The 21,478-nt window shown below is 50.9% G+C and overlaps 9 protein-coding genes across 9 annotated transcripts; 3 read left to right on the forward strand and 6 right to left on the reverse strand.

Annotated features, from left to right (window-relative positions):
- Positions 1 to 56: 56 nt before the first annotated feature.
- Positions 57 to 1,017, forward strand: Aspvir_004687 (COG2 family protein; the record flags this gene model as incomplete). Its single annotated transcript, XM_043267911.1, has 2 exons — positions 57 to 71; positions 142 to 1,017. 2 exons carry the CDS (start codon positions 57 to 59, stop codon positions 1,015 to 1,017), a joined length of 891 nt encoding a protein of 296 aa, XP_043123846.1.
- A 182-nt stretch (positions 1,018 to 1,199) lies between these two features.
- On the reverse strand, positions 1,200 to 2,230 carry Aspvir_004688 (mitochondrial 54S ribosomal protein uL1m; the record flags this gene model as incomplete). The annotated part of the gene is made up of 3 exons (XM_043267912.1): positions 1,200 to 1,292; positions 1,345 to 1,909; positions 1,977 to 2,230. The coding sequence occupies 3 exons, from the start codon at positions 2,228 to 2,230 to the stop codon at positions 1,200 to 1,202; spliced, it is 912 nt and encodes a 303-aa protein (XP_043123847.1).
- Positions 2,231 to 2,461: 231 nt separating this feature from the next.
- Positions 2,462 to 4,834, forward strand: Aspvir_004689 (glutamate--tRNA ligase GUS1; the record flags this gene model as incomplete). The annotated part of the gene is made up of 4 exons (XM_043267913.1): positions 2,462 to 2,725; positions 2,793 to 3,916; positions 3,966 to 3,987; positions 4,097 to 4,834. The coding sequence occupies 4 exons, from the start codon at positions 2,462 to 2,464 to the stop codon at positions 4,832 to 4,834; spliced, it is 2,148 nt and encodes a 715-aa protein (XP_043123848.1).
- A 1,869-nt stretch (positions 4,835 to 6,703) lies between these two features.
- On the forward strand, positions 6,704 to 9,934 carry Aspvir_004690 (putative plasma membrane H(+)ATPase; the record flags this gene model as incomplete). Its single annotated transcript, XM_043267914.1, has 4 exons — positions 6,704 to 7,145; positions 7,211 to 7,434; positions 7,502 to 8,164; positions 8,228 to 9,934. The coding sequence occupies 4 exons, from the start codon at positions 6,704 to 6,706 to the stop codon at positions 9,932 to 9,934; spliced, it is 3,036 nt and encodes a 1,011-aa protein (XP_043123849.1).
- A 361-nt stretch (positions 9,935 to 10,295) lies between these two features.
- Aspvir_004691 (NAD(P)/FAD-dependent oxidoreductase) lies at positions 10,296 to 11,596 on the reverse strand (the record flags this gene model as incomplete). Its single annotated transcript, XM_043267915.1, has 3 exons — positions 10,296 to 10,432; positions 10,505 to 11,302; positions 11,371 to 11,596. 3 exons carry the CDS (start codon positions 11,594 to 11,596, stop codon positions 10,296 to 10,298), a joined length of 1,161 nt encoding a protein of 386 aa, XP_043123850.1.
- Positions 11,597 to 12,687: 1,091 nt separating this feature from the next.
- On the reverse strand, positions 12,688 to 13,975 carry Aspvir_004692 (glycoside hydrolase family 18 protein; the record flags this gene model as incomplete). Its single annotated transcript, XM_043267916.1, has 4 exons — positions 12,688 to 13,426; positions 13,484 to 13,611; positions 13,664 to 13,797; positions 13,867 to 13,975. The coding sequence occupies 4 exons, from the start codon at positions 13,973 to 13,975 to the stop codon at positions 12,688 to 12,690; spliced, it is 1,110 nt and encodes a 369-aa protein (XP_043123851.1).
- A 1,162-nt stretch (positions 13,976 to 15,137) lies between these two features.
- Positions 15,138 to 16,354, reverse strand: Aspvir_004693 (uncharacterized protein; the record flags this gene model as incomplete). The annotated part of the gene is made up of 3 exons (XM_043267917.1): positions 15,138 to 15,732; positions 15,796 to 16,138; positions 16,324 to 16,354. 3 exons carry the CDS (start codon positions 16,352 to 16,354, stop codon positions 15,138 to 15,140), a joined length of 969 nt encoding a protein of 322 aa, XP_043123852.1.
- A 398-nt stretch (positions 16,355 to 16,752) lies between these two features.
- Aspvir_004694 (PQ-loop repeat-containing protein) lies at positions 16,753 to 17,790 on the reverse strand (the record flags this gene model as incomplete). The annotated part of the gene is made up of 4 exons (XM_043267918.1): positions 16,753 to 17,170; positions 17,243 to 17,455; positions 17,528 to 17,647; positions 17,747 to 17,790. 4 exons carry the CDS (start codon positions 17,788 to 17,790, stop codon positions 16,753 to 16,755), a joined length of 795 nt encoding a protein of 264 aa, XP_043123853.1.
- Positions 17,791 to 18,439: 649 nt separating this feature from the next.
- On the reverse strand, positions 18,440 to 21,455 carry Aspvir_004695 (glucan 1,3-alpha-glucosidase ROT2; the record flags this gene model as incomplete). The annotated part of the gene is made up of 3 exons (XM_043267919.1): positions 18,440 to 20,504; positions 20,559 to 21,312; positions 21,371 to 21,455. The coding sequence occupies 3 exons, from the start codon at positions 21,453 to 21,455 to the stop codon at positions 18,440 to 18,442; spliced, it is 2,904 nt and encodes a 967-aa protein (XP_043123854.1).
- Between the last annotated feature and the right edge of the window lie 23 nt (positions 21,456 to 21,478).

Consider the following 21,478-nt stretch of genomic DNA (forward strand, 5'->3'; position numbering starts at 1 on the left):
TCCCTGATTGCATATTCAATCACCATTAATCTGCTCGACGGTTCCTCTCAATCCAAATGAACAGGTTTCGTGTATGCAAACACTCCGTGTATATACCCCATTGGCTCCCCCCTCCAAGGCACTGACAGTTCATGCTTATAGTTTGGCGACTCCGAGGAGTCGGCCTCAGATTTTGATGATGATACCTCCGACCTGCCATTCCCTGAGCCTCTCACTCGATCATCATTCCTCGCCCCCGACTTTGACCCCGCAGACTACCTGTCGTCCTTGACCAATCGGCACCAGAGCCTCGAAGACCTCCGACAAGAACTGCGGAATCTAGACCAGGCGCTCAGTCGGGAGTTGCTAGATTTAGTCAATGGGAACTATGTTGACTTCCTATCTCTTGGTAGTGCATTACAAGGGGGCGAAGAGAAGGTCGAGCAGGTTCGGGTTGGGCTGTTGTCATTTCAGAGGGAGGTTCAAGCTATACGGGACAAGGTGGAAGCGAGGCAAAGCGACATGGAAAAGCTCTTGAATGAAAAGAGGCGACTGACAGGGCATGCAAACATCGCTCGGGCTCTGTTGGACTTCGCAGAGCGTGTTGAGGACCTGGAGAAACGATTGATGATTGGCGACGCACCGACCCAGCACCAACTCGAATCGGCCGAGGTATTCGAGACAGACTCGGACCTGCTGGATAGTGAGAGTGAGGAAAGCGACGAAGAAGATCTGCCCACCGGCTCGTCTGCCGCGCCACTGGTGTCTCTGCGAAGACTGGAAAATCACATACAGAAATATGTCTACCTCACCCAACTCGCTTCGCGGATTGGCGATGATCATCCATTTTTACTTAGCCAACGACCCCGATTAGCGAAGATCAGGGCCACGGTGCTCGTGGACCTGAAGACAGCACTTGAGCAAGGCAGTCATGCTGGAGCGAGGCGAGATACGAAAACGATGGCCGTATTGCGACTCTACAAACTAATGGGCGAGGATACCAGTGCAGTAACCGCATTGAAGAACCTGAAGATATAAGCTTCACCCTTGTGCATTGCGCGAGCTTCATTTTGCATAGCAGAGGCGTTTATGATCCGGCTTGAGCTTCTAGAAATATATGTTCTCAGAAAACACCATTATGCACCGTGCTGTTCCCAAAGAATAACGTTATCTGTACAATATACACCCAAAAAAAAAAATGGACCAAGAAATCACATATGTTACAAGCCGGTCAAAGAAGCGGAGTCAGGGGAATTGTCGGACTTGAACTCTCCATTCAGACTGAAGCCGGGGCCGTTTGTCGAGCTCAGAACCTGGTGCGGGTTAGTACGGATTTCATAATCGCAATTTAAAAGGTCAACTTACAACTTCGTAGATCTCTTTAACAATGCGATCGTTGAGGCTGGCCACATCCTTCTTCACCTGTTCAATCGTCGCGCGCAAATTGTCCCTCAATTGTTCGGGAGAGAAGGCCAATTGCCCGATCGGTAGTCGAATAACGGCGTCACGCTCTCTGTATACCGTACCACCACGGAGCATCTCAACTCTAGCGGCTACATCTTCAACCACAGTACCGGTCTTGACACTTGGCATCAATCCTCTGGGACCAAGAATCCGGCCCAGCCCGGCTTTGTTCAAAGCGTCCAAACTATCGGGGTGACAAATGCAGCGATCGAATTCGATCTTGCCCGCTTTGACCGCGTCGAACACGTCCTGTTCACCTACCAGAACAGCTCCAGCTGCGCGGGCTTCCTTCTCGTGTCTTGTTCCAGGAGGGCACACGACACAGATTCGCGATTCGGTCTGGACGGAGTGAGGAAATCGGAGCATGTTACGGATAACCGGCCCGTCTCGCTTTGTTTTCAAACGGATATGAATTTCGTATTTGGAGACAGTCGGTTCGCGACCGACTTCGAAAGCGCGGAGATATCTGCAGTAGAATAGTCAGAGATTAGCGAGATATGCGAGTGAAGCGCCTCAGCCCAGACAATATCTACCTTACGGCATCGCAGAGCGCGAATTGCTCAACATCCTTGAGATCTTTCTGCTGGAACTCCCTGGGACCCTTCTTTTCCTTCTTGCTCTTTGCCTTGGCCTTTTTACCTTGGGCCTGAGGGTTGCTCTTGGCTCCTCGGACCTGTTGGTAAAAGCTTGAGAGCAAAGGCGCCATTGTTCTTTGACGAAGAGGCGATTGACATGTTGAGAGAATGCCCCTTGCCGCAGACGGCAAGATCGAGCCGAAGGAGGACATGGTTTGGAGAGTTTGATCGATGCGAGCCTTCGCAAAACTCCTGGGATACGGAGATGTTTTCTTCTCCGAAAGCTCTCTCTCGGCGATGCGGGCGGAGAAACGTGACGCCGGCGGAGTCCCTTTTGAGTCAAATGCCCCTCCATACTGCTCGATTTTTGGGGAAATTCAATAATAGCCCACTTGTTACGCTCTCGGACGTTGATTTCACTCGAAGCGATTTTGAGGGCTGCAATGTCTCAGTATCAGCTTACTCTGGCCACCAGGGCCAATCAGCCCTATGTGCTTCCTGTCCTGCTGGTCGCGAGTTCTATCAATGAGGCGCGACCAAGCCCAGTGATATCGATCACCTACGAGGATACTGCATTTCTTCGTGAAGGAGATAAGGCCGTCGTGCAATACACCGGAGCTAGCGGTAATCCTGTCTTTGGCCTTATCAATGCTATTCAAGAACTCCGCAAAGACTTCCCCTTCCTTAACAGCAAGGATGAGAAGCTGGTAAGAGGCGCCAGAGAACCTGACCGTTGATGGGCACTGATAGGAGATGCTAACACACGTTTTCTAGGAGAATGAGTGGCTGTCTCGGCTAGAAGCATTTGCTCCTCTCGATTTCAAAGCCCTTGACCCTGAATTGCAACGTCTCGATACCCACCTCCTGCTGCGATCCTTCGTTGTCGGTTACTCTCTCTCCACAGCCGACATTGCCCTTTGGGGTGCCATCCGAGGCAACCGGGTCGCAGTTTCGGCGATCAAGAAGGGCTCACTTGTCAATGTGACTCGCTGGTTCTATTTCTTGGAGGATCTTTGCCCATGGGCCACATCTGCACTTGAGGCCCTGAACCAGGCTGCGAGAGAGAAGAAGGCCGCCAAGGCGAAGGAGGGAGCCAGCTACGACATCGCTCTTCTCAATACTGAGAAGGGTGTGGTGACAAGATTTCCTCCTGAGCCTTCAGGTTATCTTCACATCGGTCACGCAAAAGCTGCACTGCTCAATGACTACTTTGCGCACGAGAAGTATAATGGTACCCTTCTTGTCCGCTTCGACGACACAAATCCTTCGAACGAGAAGCTCGAGTTCCAGGACGCGATTATCGAAGATCTTGCTCTCATGGGCATCAAGCCCGACAAGATGAGCTACACCAGCGACTACTTTGACGAGCTCCACCAGTACGCCCTTCAAATCATCAAGGACGGAAACGCCTACGCCGACGATACCGAGAAGGAGGTCATGGCTGAGCAGAGAATGAATGGAAAGCCCAGCAAGCGTCGTGATGCGTCCGTCGAGGAGAACCTTGCCCGTTTCGAGGAGATGAAAAAGGGTACCCCTGAGGGTCTCCGTTGGTGTATCCGAGCCAAGATGTCTGTTGATAACCCCAACAAGGCCATGCGTGATCCTGTCATCTACCGCTGCAACCCTGCTCCTCACCACCGCACTGGAGCGAAGTGGAAGATCTACCCTACCTACGATTTCGCCTGCCCTATTGTCGACTCAATTGAGGGTGTGACCCATGCCCTCAGAACTATTGAGTACCGCGATCGCAACCCTCAATACCAGTGGTTCTTGGACACGCTCAAGCTTCGCCATGTCCAAATCTGGGATTTCGCTCGCATGAACTTCATTCGCACCTTGCTGTCTAAGAGAAAGCTTACCAAGCTCGTTAACCAAGGCGTCGTCTGGGGATGGGATGAGTAAGTCTACCTTTACTTCAAGTGATTCTTGTCTTACTAACGATGTCAGTCCTCGTTTTCCTACCATCCGAGTAAGTAACAGGACTAACCATTCCTGCGAATCCGCTTTTTCATGCGTCATTTTTATTGGCTCACCTATTTTCCATGTACTGTTGACTTCCCAGGCTAACCATTCCATAGGGAATCCGACGGAGGGGAATGACCATCCCTGCTCTGAGAGAATTCATTCTTAAGCAGGGACCCAGCAAGAACATCACCAACCTTGACTGGACCCTGATTTGGGCAACCAACAAGAAGTACATTGACCCTGTCGCTCCTCGTCACACTGCCATTCTCAAGAAGGATATGGTCAAGGCGATCGTCAAGGGAGGCCCGGCTACACCTTACACGGAAGAGAAACCCAAGCACGGCAAGAACCCTGCGGTTGGCATGAAGAAGGTGATTTTTGGTGGCACGGTCATTTTCGACCAGGAAGATGCCAAGAGCTTCAAGCAAGATGAAGAGATCACCTTGATGAGCTGGGGCAATGCCATTGTCCGTAAGATCGAGACCGATCCTACATCGGGCATCGTTAAGGAGCTGGAGCTGGAACTCCACCTGGAAGGCGACTTTAAAAAGACGGAGAAGAAGGTCACGTGGCTGTCTACTGAGGGACAGGAGCTGATTCCTGTGGAATTGGTGGATTTCGACTACCTCCTCAATAAGGACACCCTGCAGGAGGACGACGTTCTCGAGGATGTTCTGAACAAGAACACCGAGTTCAGAGAGGACGCTGTTGCTGACTGCAACGTCGCTGAACTGAAGGAAGGTGATATCATCCAGTTTGAACGCAAGGGCTACTACCGTGTTGACCGAGCCTATGCACCGGGCAAGCCGGCGGTTTTGTTCAACATTCCCACTGGCAAGACGGGCAAATAAATCAATAGTTAGATGTCTGGGACTGACGAAGCCACGCATGTGTCTACTACAATGTAGATATTAGAAGCATAAAAAAGAGAATCAGATAAAGAGAATATATGTTATCAGGATGCTGGATCGTTGCCTTGCGATAAGTCTAGGTATTAATTGCAAAAAGATGAATACTTATAGTTATTCCTTTTCGTCTTTGCAGCAATGATTTCTTGACGCTCCCTAAACAGCTGAACATTAAGGAAGCATATGGTTCTTTTAAAGTGGGCGCTATCTATACGCCATAGCGGCCATACTAGTACCTTAGTTGCCGGCGGTCCGTGCATGTTCTACGAAGTACAGAATCTCCATCGCTCCACTTCATTGATTGATCCTCTTGTTCACCATATACCTTACTATTAGAATTTACATTTGAGTTTCTTCCAGCTGCATTGGCAACCATATCGATACAGACATGATTTCATGAAAAGCCAAAGATGAACTTCATGACGTCGAAGACAAAACTACCTTACCTCCTGGGTGGACACGAGCCATCCGGTGGGAACCGACGGCGTTGATCCGTGGCTTACCAGTTGGTCTGTGGTCATCGTCTACTTGATCGTCTTTTTTCTCTTCCTTCCGCCTTATTTGCTTTGGATCTTCTTCATCGCTTTGTAGAAAGTTCGTCCACTGTGTGCCTCTACGAGTTCGGGATTTTATCTACGCTCCTGAGCTAACGGATTCCGGCCTTCCGTACAGTTCAACGCCAGATCTGCATTGATTTTTATGACGAGAGACCACGCAGGATAATGAGAAGATTACGTCTAGACCATGTCAAGGTCATATAGAGATATCATCGTTTGGGTTCAGAAAGCCAAAAAGGGCCCCATAAAACTAAAATACGTTAGGTTACATACAGCAGCCCGGATCTGTCGGTAGCGCTAAACTGGCATTGCAGCAGGCTGTCCGGTACTCCACAACTTGTGTCTCTTACCCCTTTGGTTCTCTCACTGATTACTACCTATCTACAGGCCAGCGTCTCCTACTCCACAACCCTATCGGCGCCATCCCCACACACCTCTTGCTGAGCCTATGGGCGTCTTGAAGAGACCTGTCGTAGCAAGAACCTAGAGGAGGAACAAGCTTCGGCCATAGCTTCATCCCGATTCGTCTCTTAACCGCTATCTCCATCGGCTCCTGTGAAGCTTCCGTGGTTCCCGCGGGGCCTACGCGATGGTATCCCATAGCTCAAAGCTGAGAGATCACAGCAGTGTAATGCTGTTTTCGCTGCTTTCTTTGAGTTAGTCGACCTCATTGTATCCCGGTCCTAGCCAGAGAAATGACCGGGACGTATGAAATACGTTACTTGCTTGGTGACTACCTGGGGCGTAGTCTGGAAACTCCAGCGGGATATGCCACGGTGCTGTCTCATACGTCAAGACCATCAGGAATTGCCGAATCAGCAGTCAAGACCCCTAGGTTACCCGTAGTTTCTGACTGGGGTTGAGGTACAGCTGCTCGCAAAGCTCCTGATTAGCCTGCTCTCCGTTCCGCCCCAAGCCAGTCTATACTACGTCAACATTTGCTGCCTGCGTTGAAAGCTGTTTGCCGGCCAGGGTAATGACCTGCTCCGGGCCCCTGCCTTTCAGGAAAATTGGCCATTATCCTTACATCTTGCCTGGGCGCGAAGGGGAGTTCTCTCACTAACATAGCCCATCATCTACCGCTCTTTTCTCCAGGGCCTTGCATTGCTGCATATTTTCGGGACTGATTTCGTTCTCTACTTTTTCTAGGCTGACGGGGAACCTGGCTTGGCAATTCCTCGAAACTCAGGGACGTCAGTTGCAGGACTACTTTTTTTGACGCCCTAGGCACTAGGCAGGTTGCCAAGGAGCAAAGATGGCTGAACAAGCTCCCACTCAAGGTCAAGGTCAAGGTCAAGGTGATGTCGAACGCGGCCCATCCCGTATCTCTCAACAATCTTCAAGACGTATCTCCCGTGTGTCTTACAAAGAGGATTGGGCGAACCTTGACGAGTATGGCAAGCTTGTGAAGTATGTCTCGACCTACCGCGAGCCGGGCAAGGAAGAGGGGGTGGAGGAAGAACAAGTGAAGCGTGTGTGGTACGCTCCTTGGAAGAAGCGCAAGGTCAAAGTCAAGCATGTAGATAAAGAACCGGGGATATTCCCGCCAGAGTGGCTCATTACAGACATTCGTCAAGGCCTGCCCAGCTCGGAAGTTCCTGTCAGACGTCGCGCCTCGGGATGGAACGAACTCACATCTGAGAAGGAAAACCCGATCGCCAAAATCCTGTCCTATTTCAGAGGTCCAATTCTCTATGGTATGTCTTATGACTTCGATTCGTCAAAACTTATGTACAATCGTTCTAATTCTGCATTTTCACAGTCATGGAGTTGGCCGTCCTTCTTGCGGCAGGTCTGGATGACTGGATCGATTTTGGTGTCATTATCGGTATCTTGTGTCTGAACGCCTCAGTCGGTTGGTATCAGGAAAAACAGGCTGCCGACGTCGTTGCCAGTTTGAAGGGAGATATTGCCATGAGAGCGACAGTCGTTCGTGACGGTGAGCAACAAGAGATCTTGGCCCGAGAGCTTGTGCCTGGTGATGTGGTATGTGACACTCCAACATAGAATAAGCCGTCTTTTCTTCGTACTACGTGCTGAGGTCCCTTTTTAGATCATTGTTGGTGAAGGTCAGGTGGTTCCTGCTGATGCAAAAATTATCTGCGATTACAATGACCCCAATGGTTGGGAAGAATTCCAAAGAATGCAGGAACAAGGTGATCTCAGTAGCACATCTGAGTCCGATGTCGAGGAAAATGAGAAAGAAGGCAAGGAAGGGGAGGATGAACAGCAGTCCTCCCGAAAACGCAGCCACCCCATCCTCGCCTGTGATCATTCGGCCATTACAGGAGAGTCTCTCGCTGTCGATCGCTATATGGGTCAAGTGATCTACTACACGACCGGTTGCAAGCGCGGCAAGGCCTACGCAGTTGTCCAGACCGGTGCGAGGACTTCTTTCGTTGGCAAAACCGCCTCCATGGTCTTGGCAGCTAAGGGTGCCGGGCATTTCGAAATTGTGATGGACCAGATTGGTACATCCCTTTTGGTTCTTGTCATGGCATGGATTCTGGCTGCTTGGATTGGCGGCTTTTTCCGCCATATTCCCATTGCTTCACCTCCCCAGCAGACGCTTCTCCACTATACACTGTCGTTGCTGATTATCGGTGTTCCTGTCGGTCTTCCCGTCGTGACCACCACCACTATGGCTGTTGGAGCAGCTTATCTGGCAAAGAAGAAAGCTATTGTGCAAAAACTGACTGCGATTGAATCACTTGCTGTAGGTTGAATTCTTTTTTCCGGATGATGGATTTGAATAGAGGGCTAAAGACAATGATCACAGGGCGTCGATATCCTCTGTTCTGATAAAACGGGAACATTGACTGCCAACAAGTTGAGCATCCGAGAGCCGTATGTGGCAGAGGGTGTGGACGTTGACTGGATGTTCGCCGTGGCAGCCTTGGCATCATCTCATAATATTGAATCGCTTGATCCCATCGATAAGGTTACCATTCTGACGCTCAGACAGTATCCTAGAGCAAGAGAGATTCTTCGACGGGGTTGGAAGACCGAAAAATATATCCCATTCGACCCCGTTTCGAAGCGAATCGTGACAGTGGCCACCTGTGATGGAATCAAGTATACCTGTACCAAGGGTGCCCCCAAGGCAGTGCTTTCCCTTACAAACTGTCCTAAAGAAGTTGCCGATATCTACAAGAACAAGGCGCAGGAATTTGCCCATAGAGGGTTCCGGTCCTTGGGCGTTGCAGTCCAGAAAGAGGGAGAGGATTGGACGCTTCTTGGTATGCTTCCCATGTTCGATCCGCCCCGGGAAGATACCGCGCATACGATCAATGAAGCCCAGAATCTTGGAATCAGTGTCAAGATGCTTACGGGTGACGCATTGGCTATTGCCAAGGAGACATGCAAAATGCTCGCACTGGGAACCAAAGTGTATAATTCCGATAAGCTCATCCATGGTGGCCTGAGTGGCGTCATGGCAAGTGACCTGGTTGAAAAAGCCGATGGTTTCGCGGAAGTGTTCCCAGAGCATAAGTATCAGGTGGTTCAAATGCTCCAGGAGCGAGGACACCTAACGGCCATGACCGGTGACGGAGTGAACGATGCGCCATCGTTGAAGAAAGCTGATTGCGGTATTGCGGTAGAAGGTGCGACCGAGGCAGCGCAATCTGCATCGGACATCGTGTTCTTGGAGCCCGGATTGTCTACCATTATTGACTCGATCAAGGTGGCCCGGCAAATTTTCCACCGCATGAAGTCCTACATCCAGTATCGTATCGCGCTTTGCTTGCACCTGGAGATCTACCTCGTCACGTCCATGATCATCCTCAACGAAAGCATCCGCGTTGAGTTGATTGTCTTCCTTGCTCTTTTCGCAGATTTGGCTACGGTGGCAGTGGCCTATGATAATGCCTCCTTTGAACTGCGTCCCGTGGAGTGGCAACTTCCGAAGATCTGGTTCATCTCCGTGCTTCTGGGCCTGCTGTTGGCATTGGGTACCTGGGTCGTGCGCGGTAGCATGTTCCTTCCATCCGGCGGTATCATCCAGAACTGGGGCTCTATCCAGGAAGTCCTGTTCCTGGAAGTCGCCCTCACGGAGAACTGGCTCATTTTCGTTACTCGCGGCGTGGAGACTTGGCCGTCTGTCCACCTGGTCACAGCCATTTTGGGCGTGGACATCCTGGCAACCATTTTCTGCCTGTTCGGTTGGTTCACGAACGAGACAATGCCGACCAAGCCGGCCGACAAGTTCGTTGAGACCCGCAACGGCTGGACGGATATCGTCACCGTCGTCCGTGTCTGGGGCTACTCGCTCGGTGTGGAGATCGTCATTGCGCTCGTGTACTACATGCTCAACAAGTTCAAGTGGCTCGAAAACCTCGGCCGAGCCAAGCGAGACAAGGGCGATATCAAGATCCAGAATCTGCTCGGTCACCTGGCTCGGTTGACCGTCGAGTACGATCAGCCCGGTCAGCCCAAGGGTCGCTTCTTCCTTACATCCAGCAAGGAAGAAGAGGAGGCCGAGTAGAAACAGTTTGCTCTTGAGGCTGGCTAGGTATCAAGATGATGTTTCTTCATATCTGCCAAGGTGGACGGTTCAACCTGACTGCAAGAGCATATCTCGCCTATGGTCGTGTCATAAGCGAGGATGTGTCCTGGTCTGGGGAGTTTGGAAAAAACTAATGCTAATATGATGATTTGAGGGCGAGGAGGAGTGTGTGATTGTGCAATAATCAGTAATTCTTGAATTGTTGGAAGAGGATAATTCCATATACCTATGTTGCACGCTTTAATATCAGGGGCTTGAATAATACTTCGCATTACTGTCGTCTCTAACCCTATAGAACTAATGATATGTAGATTCGTGATGGTGAACGCCGACACCCTGGTTAGGCACGACGGACGCGCTCCCATAGCTTCTCCAGATCGCTTCCCATGCGTCTCTCTGTTTCCTTCTCCATGGCCCGTCTGGAGGGCAGAGTCCGCTTGGACACGGCAGCCTGGGATTCCTCGCGGGCCATTTCGACTATTGATAAAGATGATCAGCGATCCGTCCAAGTTCAACATCTTTAGGGGGAAAAAAAAAAAAATTACATACCATGAACAAAGACAGCTGCTCTCTTGCCGCTGAACATGGCATGCGGCACGTTGGTGCTCCCATCGCTATTGGCGTCGCCGACAGCGAAAACACCGGCCATGCTCGTCCGCATACCATTGATATTGGTGTCGATCTTGTCACCCCGCATCTTCAGACCCAGATCCTTAGGAATGGACGAGCGCTGCTCCGAGGGGAAATTGGTAATGAAGGCATTGCGGATGACGGAGGAGCCGTCGGCGAGGTTAACCCTGAAGATGTCGAACTGGCGGCCCTGGTCATCGTGGACGTCCTCGCCGTCCTGCAGGCGCTCGATGGACTCGATGGTCTCGTTGTTCAGCGCCACGTTGTACGCCTCGAGCTGCTTCTTCCAGTTGGGGTACTTCTCGGCCAGCGCGGCCTCGGCCTCGGGCGTCTGCGTGCCGTTCACGAAGGCGATGATGTCGGTGTTGAGCGTGTACACTTCCAGCACGCTGCCCACGACGTCGATGAGGGAGCCCAGGATCCCGAACGGCTGGTCGCGGTGCTCCCAGCCGTCGCACCAGGGGCACCAGTACACGCCTTTGCCCCAGGCTTCCTCCAGCCCGGGCGTCTCCGGCAGGATGTCCTTCATGCCGGTGCCGAGGATGAGCTTGCGGGCTGTGTAGGACTCGCCGGCCACCGAGGCGCTGAAGTAGGTGGTGTTTCGCTCCTCGTCGGTGACGACGAGCACCGAGTCGACGTTTTCGTTCACCCAGGTGGTTTGGTTGTACTTTGTGATTTGGCTGCGGGCAAGTGCTCGGAAGTCACTGGGGACGGCTCCTGACGAATACTGAAGGTTAGTCTGCACAACCTCGTATTTTGAAAGTTGAGGAAAACGGGGCGGTTACCGTCGTTGCCGATGACATCGTGCATGTTCCTTGTGGCAGCATTGCGATACTCGCCCGAGTCAAACAGGACGTTCTTACGGCGCACCCGTGACAAACCACTGGCGGCGCTCAGGCCAGAGGGGCCTCCACCGATGATCATCACCTCATATTCAGTCTGGGGGACCGAAGCCGCCAGAGCGACGGTGAGGGAGGAAAAGAGGGTGTACAGAAGAGACTTGGGAGCCATCCCGACGACGCGGTCGAGAAGCGATGGGGGGAAGGGTCACGGTGAGAACAGCGACCTGGGAAGACTCTATCTATCCATCTGGGCTCAAGGACTGTTTAAATAGGCAAGCTGGAGTCACGATGCAAGATAGTGGGTGGTCGAGCGAGGTCGCAATCGACATCGTGCATCCATCCTTACTTTCTATTTTCCAGAATTCAGCCAAGGAAAGAACCTCAGCTGCAGTGGCTGGCTGGGGAATGGATCAACATCTGCATGGCCAGGATGAGAACTTGGAATTCCATGACATAGCATAGTCCGCACGGGCGGGTCTGTCATGTTGCTTTTTCTTCCTGATCTCCACTTTGGTCGACTTGATGAGGCTATCCACAGGTCTGCTGGCCTTCGGAGCACAGGTGCAACGAATGTCAGACAGTGTACGGAGTAGACACAAACAAAACTCGTGGAAAAAAGATTGAAACAGTAATCCTCTGACAATATTCATGGCATGGATGATAGACAGATACCACCTCAGAGGGAATACCTGCCTCACATTGATGCGAGCAGAGAAGCATGCATGTCTGTGACACCTCTGCAGTTTGCATACATAGTAGCTCCACTGCAGAGTAGTACTGACTAGTGGGGGATGATCAGCTTCAATGAAGCAGAGAATGCATTTAACAGGGGCAATATCTGCAGAAAGATCGGCAGAGCTGAAAATCAATAGTTCATGCACATCTTCCAGTAGTCGGTCAGTCTAGTTTCCAAGTTAATCTGAGCTGCGATCACAAAAGTATTCATTTAGTCTTTTTATTTGGTTCTGTGAGTACATTAGATTGTAGATAGTCTGTAGAGAGACGACAAGCACAATATATCTTCTAGAATGATGAACTGACAAGTCACAAGTCGCAATCCAGTCAACCGCACAGTCAAGGTGATGCTCCTATTGACCATATTAATTAATATATATGCAACCCCATTCAGCAGTACATCAATCACTTCAAGATGAACATGGCAAAAATAGACATATAAACAATCAAACCCCTCCATATGCCGACCTTCAACTAAACATGTGCAGGTGAGAAGAGTGAAGTCCAAGCAAGGACTGCAGCCCTTCAGAACCAGCCGTAAGGTCGGTAGCTGTACGAACGGCGAATGCGGGACGCAGTCTTGCCCAGCGCTTGGGCAACGCCGTCGAGGAAGCCCTTGTTGCCGTAGGCCTGGGTGACGTCCCACATCATCACGCCGCCAAAACTGCTAAAAGTCTTGCTGTATTCGATGATCGGCTTCAGAGTCTCCACGGGCACGTATCCTGAGCCTGCTGCCCCGGTGTTCGCGGGCACGCCCAGGAATACCTTGGCCTTCTTGTTCTGAGAGACCGCCTTGGCCCAGTTGTCCCAGACGTCAAAATTGAAGCTACTCTGCTTGCTTGCTCCGGCCTCAAACGAATTCAATCCACACCAGTTGTTGTAGAACTGGACGAACACAGCGTCAATGGACACCGGTCCATTGAGTATATCCTTATCGGCGGCGTCGGGGTACGGGCATTGGGGTGCAGCCGTCAAGAAATATTGTTTGCTATGATCGGCATCCATCAATTCTCGAAGTCTGCTCGCGAATGGAGCAACATTACTGACGGTAGCCTCGAAATCAAAGTCAAACCCGTCTACCGACGCATTCCCGAACGGACGACGGGCCGTCGCGTTCAGGGAGGGAGGTCCAAAGGTTTGCCAGACCAATTCGGCACCAGCCTTCGCAGCGGATTCCGAACTGAAGCCTCCTTCACTGTATGTGGCCCCGCCAATAGAAAGCAGAACGGTCTTTCCTTTCTTCTGACACGTCGTAATATCCTCTCTGAACGGGCTGTTAGAATCTCAGATTGTAAGGAAAGCACAACAGCACAGAGCTCACCCAATCTGAGGGCATTTGCGAAGGTTGGTATCGTTGAAAATTGTACAATTGTCGTTCGCATTGGAAAAGTCGATTTCAGGAACGCCACCCTGGCCGTTGATTCTCATGAGAAACGCGAGTTCATAAACCTGAAGAGCCTCGTGAGCCAAAGCACCATCTGAGCTTGATATCATCCCGTACATCAATCTTAGGGTCTAGTGAGGTTTCCATCAGCATATTAGCCTGGAAGCATTTAGACATGGTTGACTCACCATCACAGTAGTACGAAAGACGCTGCTGCGCCAAATCTCCGGTTCCCCGGAAAGAATTCTGACCTGTGACCGGCAACACGTTTACCAGATCAGTCAAAGATTCCCAACATTACACGGACGGCTGAGACATACCCCAGTATACTGCGACGTTGGAGGAAGACGAGAGATCGAGTTTGGCATACACTCCTTCCAGAGAAGCTGCCGCTGCCGTCAAGGCAAGAAGATGTGCTAGAAAAGACATGGCGGAAAGGACAGACACATTGAAGTATTCCCAGTCAAAGAGTGAAATGGCTTGCCTACGAAGTCAAAAGAGCGTAGGCAGTATGCAAAAGATAGGACGGGGCTGAAGGCAAGCCCCCGAGGTCCGAGTGCACACTGGATGAGCTGATAGAATGGATACTCAGTTCTCGGTCAAGCGATTGCTCGGATTGAGAGTGACAGACATACTTATAGCTCATTATTGCCATTGTGAGAGTCTGTTGACCGAGGTCGTTTCGCCTTCGACTGACAAGACATTCCTTCCTCCTGGTGCCTTCGATCTTTGAAAGTGTCATACTGTCAGCTCATGAAAACAGAATGCCAAATTCGATCAGTAAACCTGATTTTGAGGTATCTAGTGGTTTTCATTCGTGCAGACATGGACGATGGCATTCCAGAAGGGTTGTCGGGGGACTCATGCTGCCTAAGGAATGCTAGACTTTCTGTTTCGGGATCTAAACCTGCAATATTAGTGACGACTGACGACATACGCTGACGACGCCCGTAGCTGCGGACAAGCTCAGATATAAATCTGATGGTACGGACTAAAGTCATTGCGTAGTTCGTCAGTGAAGTCAAAGAACGTGGTGTTGCGTCTGATCTCCGCTGTGGCCACAAGATAAACATGCCACAGAGAAAGTCAATTATCAATTATTGGAGAATCAGCGTTAAGTCTGATGCGCTGCTATACTTTGCCTGCAGCTATACATTCTCGCTAGAGGATATTCCTTGTATATGTGCTCATGTGCTGTGCTAGCTGGGCTCGAGGATAACCACAGAATCGGATCTATGGCGGCAAGGAGGAGACGCATTGAACAGCTACCATGTTCCCTGCAATAATTTCTCGCAGGATATTAGTACTGATAGTCAAGCCACTTTCGTCATTTTCACGGTTTCACAGTTCACGAGCTGTACTAATGCTCAACCAGGGGTTACATGTAGGTTACATGTAGTATCTCCGGTGTGATGACCCAGAGATCAAAAGCATGAATGCAACAGCTGTAGTGGTGACAAACCACGAAATGAAACAAGATGAGAAGTGTCGTGTGTAGTTTCGAAGAAAGATGCGGTTTTGCCCGATATAATTTTGGACTATTGAGGGTTAAACGACATATCATGCTTGTAACCCACATGGCCCTGGGAGATCACCGTGGAATGCCAATCACTCTCTCGGCGGCTTCATCGTTTGACATACCGGGGTCAATGACTCCAGCGACCTTGAGGACGTCCACAACCCCGTCCACAACCTTCCGGTCCACCCCCCTTGTACTGCTGGTAAATCTGACATCCTTCAGCCACTCCTTTGCATCTTCTTCAACGTATGTGCATCCCAATTCCCCTGTACCCAGAAGCCTCACGACATTATCGTGGTCGGCTTGGAAGTCCTTGATACCTTGGTCCAGCACCTGAAACAATTGCTGGAGTTTCTCGTCGTGTTCGGGGTCAGGGAAGACTGAGGTGGATGCGACAATAAGCCAGGATGGCCATGGGGTGAAGATCTCACCGATCTTCTTCAGTGGCGGGTGAGGCTTGTCCGAGTTCGCGTGGAAGTACGGTTTCGTGGTAAAATGTTCCCACATGAAGAACTCAGCCGAGGTCGTGGGCTGATCGGGGTGCGAGGCATCGTACCCTGTGACCCCATTTCGCAAAGCCTGAAAGGGACCAAGGACAGCCGGTGTCAATGAGTCGGGCTTCCAGCCTTGCTTCTGTGCCAGCACAAAGGACATGATATGGGAGCCACTGTGAGTCAAGTCAGCCATCTATCCCGAGGAATCACGTCCAAGCCAACCCAACCCAACTGACCTTCCGAGGCGACTGACACCAACTCTCTTATCCTTCAGATCTGCCACAGTGTGAAGCTCCTCTCTTTCCCGGCCGGTGATAATCGCCCACCGCAGCGGTGTATCAACCCAATGGCCAACCACCTTGTAGCCCCCCGTCGCAGCATCCTTCTGAGCCTGCTGCTTACCAGCTAACCCAGCAATCCACCCCTCGGTCAGCCCAATTGCGACATCAATTTCCTTCTCCCGAAGGGATGTGATCATGTGCCCTGTTCCTGAAGGGAACGGAATCAACGTGACCTTGAATGGAAGAGAGGAGGCGGCTGGCGAGCGAAGGGCCAGGTGGAGAGGAGCGAGGTAGTGCTCTACATGTTGTCAGAGAAGATTTTCAATATAGGTATCGCGATAAAATATGCGATGACTGTCTATTGTCGGTTGAGAATATTTTATGTAACGGAATCATCGGCACCGCGGTTTGCGCCCATTATGCAAAGTCCAAGCAGGCAGATGATGGCGAAAATGAAGCCGATGACGGGGAAGGACTGCTTACCTGGCACGTAGCCAATTCGGATTGAGGCCATGATTGTAGTAGGTATGGTCTGTTGCCATGAATAGGCGAGCGATAGTGATGTTACCTTTTATTTGACCTCTCACTTTTGACGAGTCAAGACAACTTGAAGCTTGTTTCTTAAGCAGCGGGGTAACTAACCGCGGGGAGCCGGTTGTATCATGGCTCGCGCTAGCAGGTATCAGTAGTAGTCACGTAACAATAGAGTAAAGCCGTCGTCCGCTGAGTGTAGTGAAATAGTTATCTATTGCAAGGAAAGAACACTTCAATATATTAATATTAGGGCAATCGTGGATCTGTCTATTGTTTCTACATATCTATATGAGGTCGACCCTGCGCGCAAGGTCTGTATTAAGTATATCTACAATGCATCATGCTCTCGTGGGCATTATCAAAAGCTGTCATCATAACTTAGGTCATCCGTATGTCCTTCTCCGCTGGCCAACTGGCGGTGTTATGCCTAGGGCCGCCCGCAGCCCTGAGTGTATGCCGCGAATACATCCAGAATTGTACCCCGAGGTAGAGATCACAGACACACTGGAACATACCGCACAGCCGAAAAGCCCAGGGTATCACTTCTTTGCTGCAGAAGAAGTAACTCATTTTCATCACATCACCAAGAATCCAAGCTGCCAGCACCGAAACTCGGAATCCTTTGCACGAGCGAGTCCGGTGATTGGCAATGATCTGAGGAAGAGGTAGGATGGCTTCTACAGCCAGACCAGCATAGCCCAGTAGGTTCACGTACAAGTCAGACCGAGCGATAGGCGGCAGAAGGATCTGGACAAATGATAGTGCCCCGACGAAATAGGCCAAGAACATCCAGTACCTATGTAGACCCAAAATCATTAGCATCGACCCCGCAGACAACGTTTAGAAAGCGATCGGGAACAAGACATACGGCTTTGCGGACCTCCACTGCCAGAATTCGTATGGTCTGACAAACCCCTTCTCATCCAAATTGCTAAACGGAACATGCTCCACGCTATTCTTGACTCCCGGCGACGGTCGGTTATCCAGTGCAACTTTGAGCAAGACGATCTGGACCCCAATCATGATCACGGCTTGTACGAGCAGCGAGAGCGAGTAGTAGTGACCAAACCAGTAAAACACCCTAAAGACAGGAATGTTAACGTCATTGTGCATTGAGCTGAGCAGCGGCGGTTAACACAGGCGCCTTTCTTACTTGAGGATGGATGCGACGAGCATGATCAAAGGGATATCCAGGGAGAATCCCCCCGAATTCCTTGATCGATGTATACTGAGAATCTGATCCGTATAGGACGTGAGGGGGGAGGTAATAAGACTATTTCACGCAAATGTCCGCAGTCAGCATTCCAATCCACTTGAAGACCCGAGTTGCCAGCTCCCCGAAGTGTCTGAGTTACGATAAATGGGAACGTACAACATGGGGGCCCCATATTCAAGAGCCAGCGATATGAGATACATGGTGCATCCAACAGTGAAAGAGTATCCGATGTCCGGAAGATGCTTGTAGCTGTTGATCAAATTGCTTGCTGGGTGTTCTTCGCAGTAAAGCGGGACCTCGCGGATTCTAGAGGATGATGATTGAACGTTGATTAGGGGTTGGCCAAAGCAAAGGGACCGATGAGAGGATATGACAGGATCCGATGGACTCAAGAGCTCTCCATGGAACGAGGATGTTGATTATACCGAGCAGGTTGAATCCAAGACGCTTGTTGGCGTGTCGCAATGCGCAAAATAATAAAACGGGGACAAAGCCAAGCACTGCTGCAGAGATCAATCACGGATAAACTCCTTGGGAAAAACATGTGCCAGGGCCGAAAGCGTCTTGTTTGGGATTTCCCGGCGGATCTGCTTAGCTCAGCGTCCCCGTCCCTTACCTATTCTGGTCTAGGTCGTTTTATCAAACCCTTGTTGCCTGGAGGTTCAGGCATCACATCCTACGGGATAGTTATAAGATGGGATGAGACTTGAGCTTCGATGTTATCAGTATTATTATTCCCTGTCTGCTCCGCACTAGCACGAGAATGCAGGTAAACAGAGTATCATTCACTTTGCATAGTGTATGTTTGTCATTCCAATCATGTGTATATACTCCGGTTTGACACAGCTTCTAGAATTCAATCTTCCATGTCTTTCCAATACCAACATCGGGTTTCTTCACCACAGCATACGGGGCCTTGCCCGCCTGCTGGGCGTGATACTCCAAGGGAGCGGTGGAAGCCATCTTTGCACCGCCTTCGATGACAGTCACGGACGCCCTTCCCTGCCATTCCTTGGGAGCGCCGACAACGACCACCTTCTCAATCCGAACATTCGCCATGCTCTTCAGGTAATCGGCTGTCTTCGAACCCTTGGTTCCGATGTCTTCCGACGAGAGGGTAAATTTTTCAAATTTGAAGCGGCGGTGTATGCATCCACCCTGCTCATAGTTGAACGTCTCCCCGTCATCAACATAGAGTGTGCCTTCAGCCTCTCCGTGCTCGTCGAGGACGATCACAAGTGTATATGGATCCCACTTCATCAATCCGCTGCTGCGACGCGCGCGGTCCTTGCGAGGGATGATATGACCGCCCTGCATCAACAACGGGACCTTCTCAATGGGGGCGGGCACCGTATGTCTCTTGCCCGCTCCTTGGTAGACAGTATAATCGTAATAATCGTAGTACTTCTCATCGTCAGCGATGTAGATCTCTGCGGTGGTGACACCTTCCGCAACAACAGGCTTGGTCAGTAGGCCAGTAGATCCAAGGTAGAGTTGGTCATCAATGGCAAAGCCTTGTTCGTCCGCCGGGTGGACATAATACTGGGGCCGGACGATGGGCATTCCATTCACCGAAGCTTCATGGAATGCAGTGTACCATGCAGGCAGCAGTTGATATCTCAGACGGATAGCCTGGGATATGATCGACCTGAATGGCTCAGCGATCAAGTAGGGCTCTCGTCTGCGAGTGTCGATGTGCGCATGGGCACGGAAGAAGGGATACCAAATGCCGGTCTGATACCACCGGGTCAAAAGTTCTTTGCTTGGGTTCTGGAAAAACCCGCCAACGTCGGCTCCAGCAAACGGGAACCCGGCAATTCCGTTGTTCAATACCATAGGTAAGGATGCGGCCAGGTGTTCCCAGGTGGCTTGATTGTCTCCCGTCCACATGGCGGATACCCGTTGAGCACCAGCGTAGAATGATCGTGTCAAAACGAAGGGCCTACGGACCACGCCTTTCTTTCGCTCCAACAAGGCATTGTATGTAGCGTTGACAAAGGTCAGTCCGTTGACATTGTGTACGTCGCGGTGTTCCCATTTGCCATAGTGTATATTGTCCTTGGGCATAGTGGTTTCCGGCCCGTTGAAGACGGAGGGCTCATTCATGTCATTCCAAATAAAGACGTTCGGCTGGGTTCCCTTAAATTTGTCGTATTTGAACAAGCCAATCCACCATTTGATTGCTTCGGGGTTGAAGCAGTCCACCCAGTGAGATGAGCCAGGCCAACACCAGCCGTCGTAGATCTCCCCGTCCTTATTCTTGGTAGCCAGATCCTTGCTCTTCAGCTCTTCAAAGATGGAATATCCCTCCTTGTTTTTAATGTGCGGGTCAATGATCACCACGAGTTTGCGCTCAGAGTCATCAAGCTGCTCTTCCATACCCTTTGGGTCAGGGAAACTCAGAGGGTCCCAGGTAAAGTACTTCCTGTCATCCGTGTACTCAATGTCGAGCCAAATCACGTCATAAGGGATCTGATACTTGTCAAACTTGCGATCAACTTCCTTGACATCCTCGTCCGTGACATAGTTCCAACGACACTGATGGTAAGCGATGGCGAACTGTTGAGGTAATTGAGTGTAGCCGGTAAGTTCACCGTAAGTTTTGCTGATCTCTTGCGGAGTGGGACCCAAGAAGACGAACAAATCAATACGTCCCGATTCGGAGAACCAGTGAGTTTGAGTGTCTGTCTTTGAACCTACTCCAAGAGAAAGAGGGTTGGGCGAGGACTTTGACTTGACAATGTCGACCCAGGTCTCCGCAGCGTTGAGCCAGAAGACACCCACAGTAGAGTTCTTCCTGTGGGCCTGCATGAACGGGATGGCGCCATAGAGGGTCATGGGGCTGTTGAGCTCATACTCAAAGACGTCCGCATTGTACATGCGATAAGGTTCCTCGTGATTTCCATCACCGCCCCTTCAATTTGATCAGCTTTGCGTCTCTAGAGTGGCGGGGACATGTACCACCTACCTGGTTTCCTTCAGAGACATCGAGTCTGCATGCTCTGGAATCCCAAAAACATGGCTGTAGCCAGGGAATGTGATGTCCAGGCCGATACTCTCCGGACCTCTCGGCTTGGAGTCGGTGTTTCCACCAAAAGTCTCCTCCCACCAGGTGCTTTCATCCTGCTGAGATTCTGATTTTTCCTGGACACTGTCACCCTCTGCCACGTCCACTTTTGGCCGCCAGTGTTCCACGTTGAGGTAGCCCTTGTGATTCACTTGGACATGGCTCTGGCCATCGCGTTGAAAATCGACGCTGAACGGCGCATGGCGAATGATCGCCTGAAACTTGTTATCCGGTCCGTACAGTACCTTTGTGAATCCAGTCTCGGATTCTGAGTTCACAGCGGCAGTTTTGCTCGATTCCAAGCCACCCACCAGCGCCCATTGCTCTGCTTCGTTGTATCGTTCCTTGCGCACTTGACTGTTGTGTCGCAGGTCAATTTCGCCCTTCATCCGTTTCTCTTCGTCGACCACGATGCGCGTAGCTCCAGACTCGAGGAAAGAGATAACAAGTGGCAGCTTGACTTTCTCATTGGCAGATATCGACTTGAGAATTGTCCCTTGCAATTGGCCGTCTTTGAAGTGAATTGAAGAGGGATCGAGTTCATATGGTGAATTCCAAGACGCGCCTTGGGCGGAGACGTCATCTGCGAATGCTCGGTTCCGCTTACAAAACCCCGATTGAGAGCATTTCTTGAAGTTCTCATGCTTCACAGTAACTGGAGGACTTGGTCAGATGGCGATACCATTGGAATGCCTTGAGTGCATAGAGCTCACCTCCGGGTACAACAAGGCACCCGAGAAGGACAACCAACGCGAGCAATAGCGTCCATCTGGAGAGAGACGAGCTGCTCGGGGCCATTTTTGAGTGAATCGATGCAATCA

Source organism: Aspergillus viridinutans (assembly GCF_018404265.1).
Source record: "Aspergillus viridinutans IFM 47045 DNA, scaffold_2, whole genome shotgun sequence".
Lineage (NCBI taxonomy): Eukaryota > Fungi > Ascomycota > Eurotiomycetes > Eurotiales > Aspergillaceae > Aspergillus > Aspergillus viridinutans.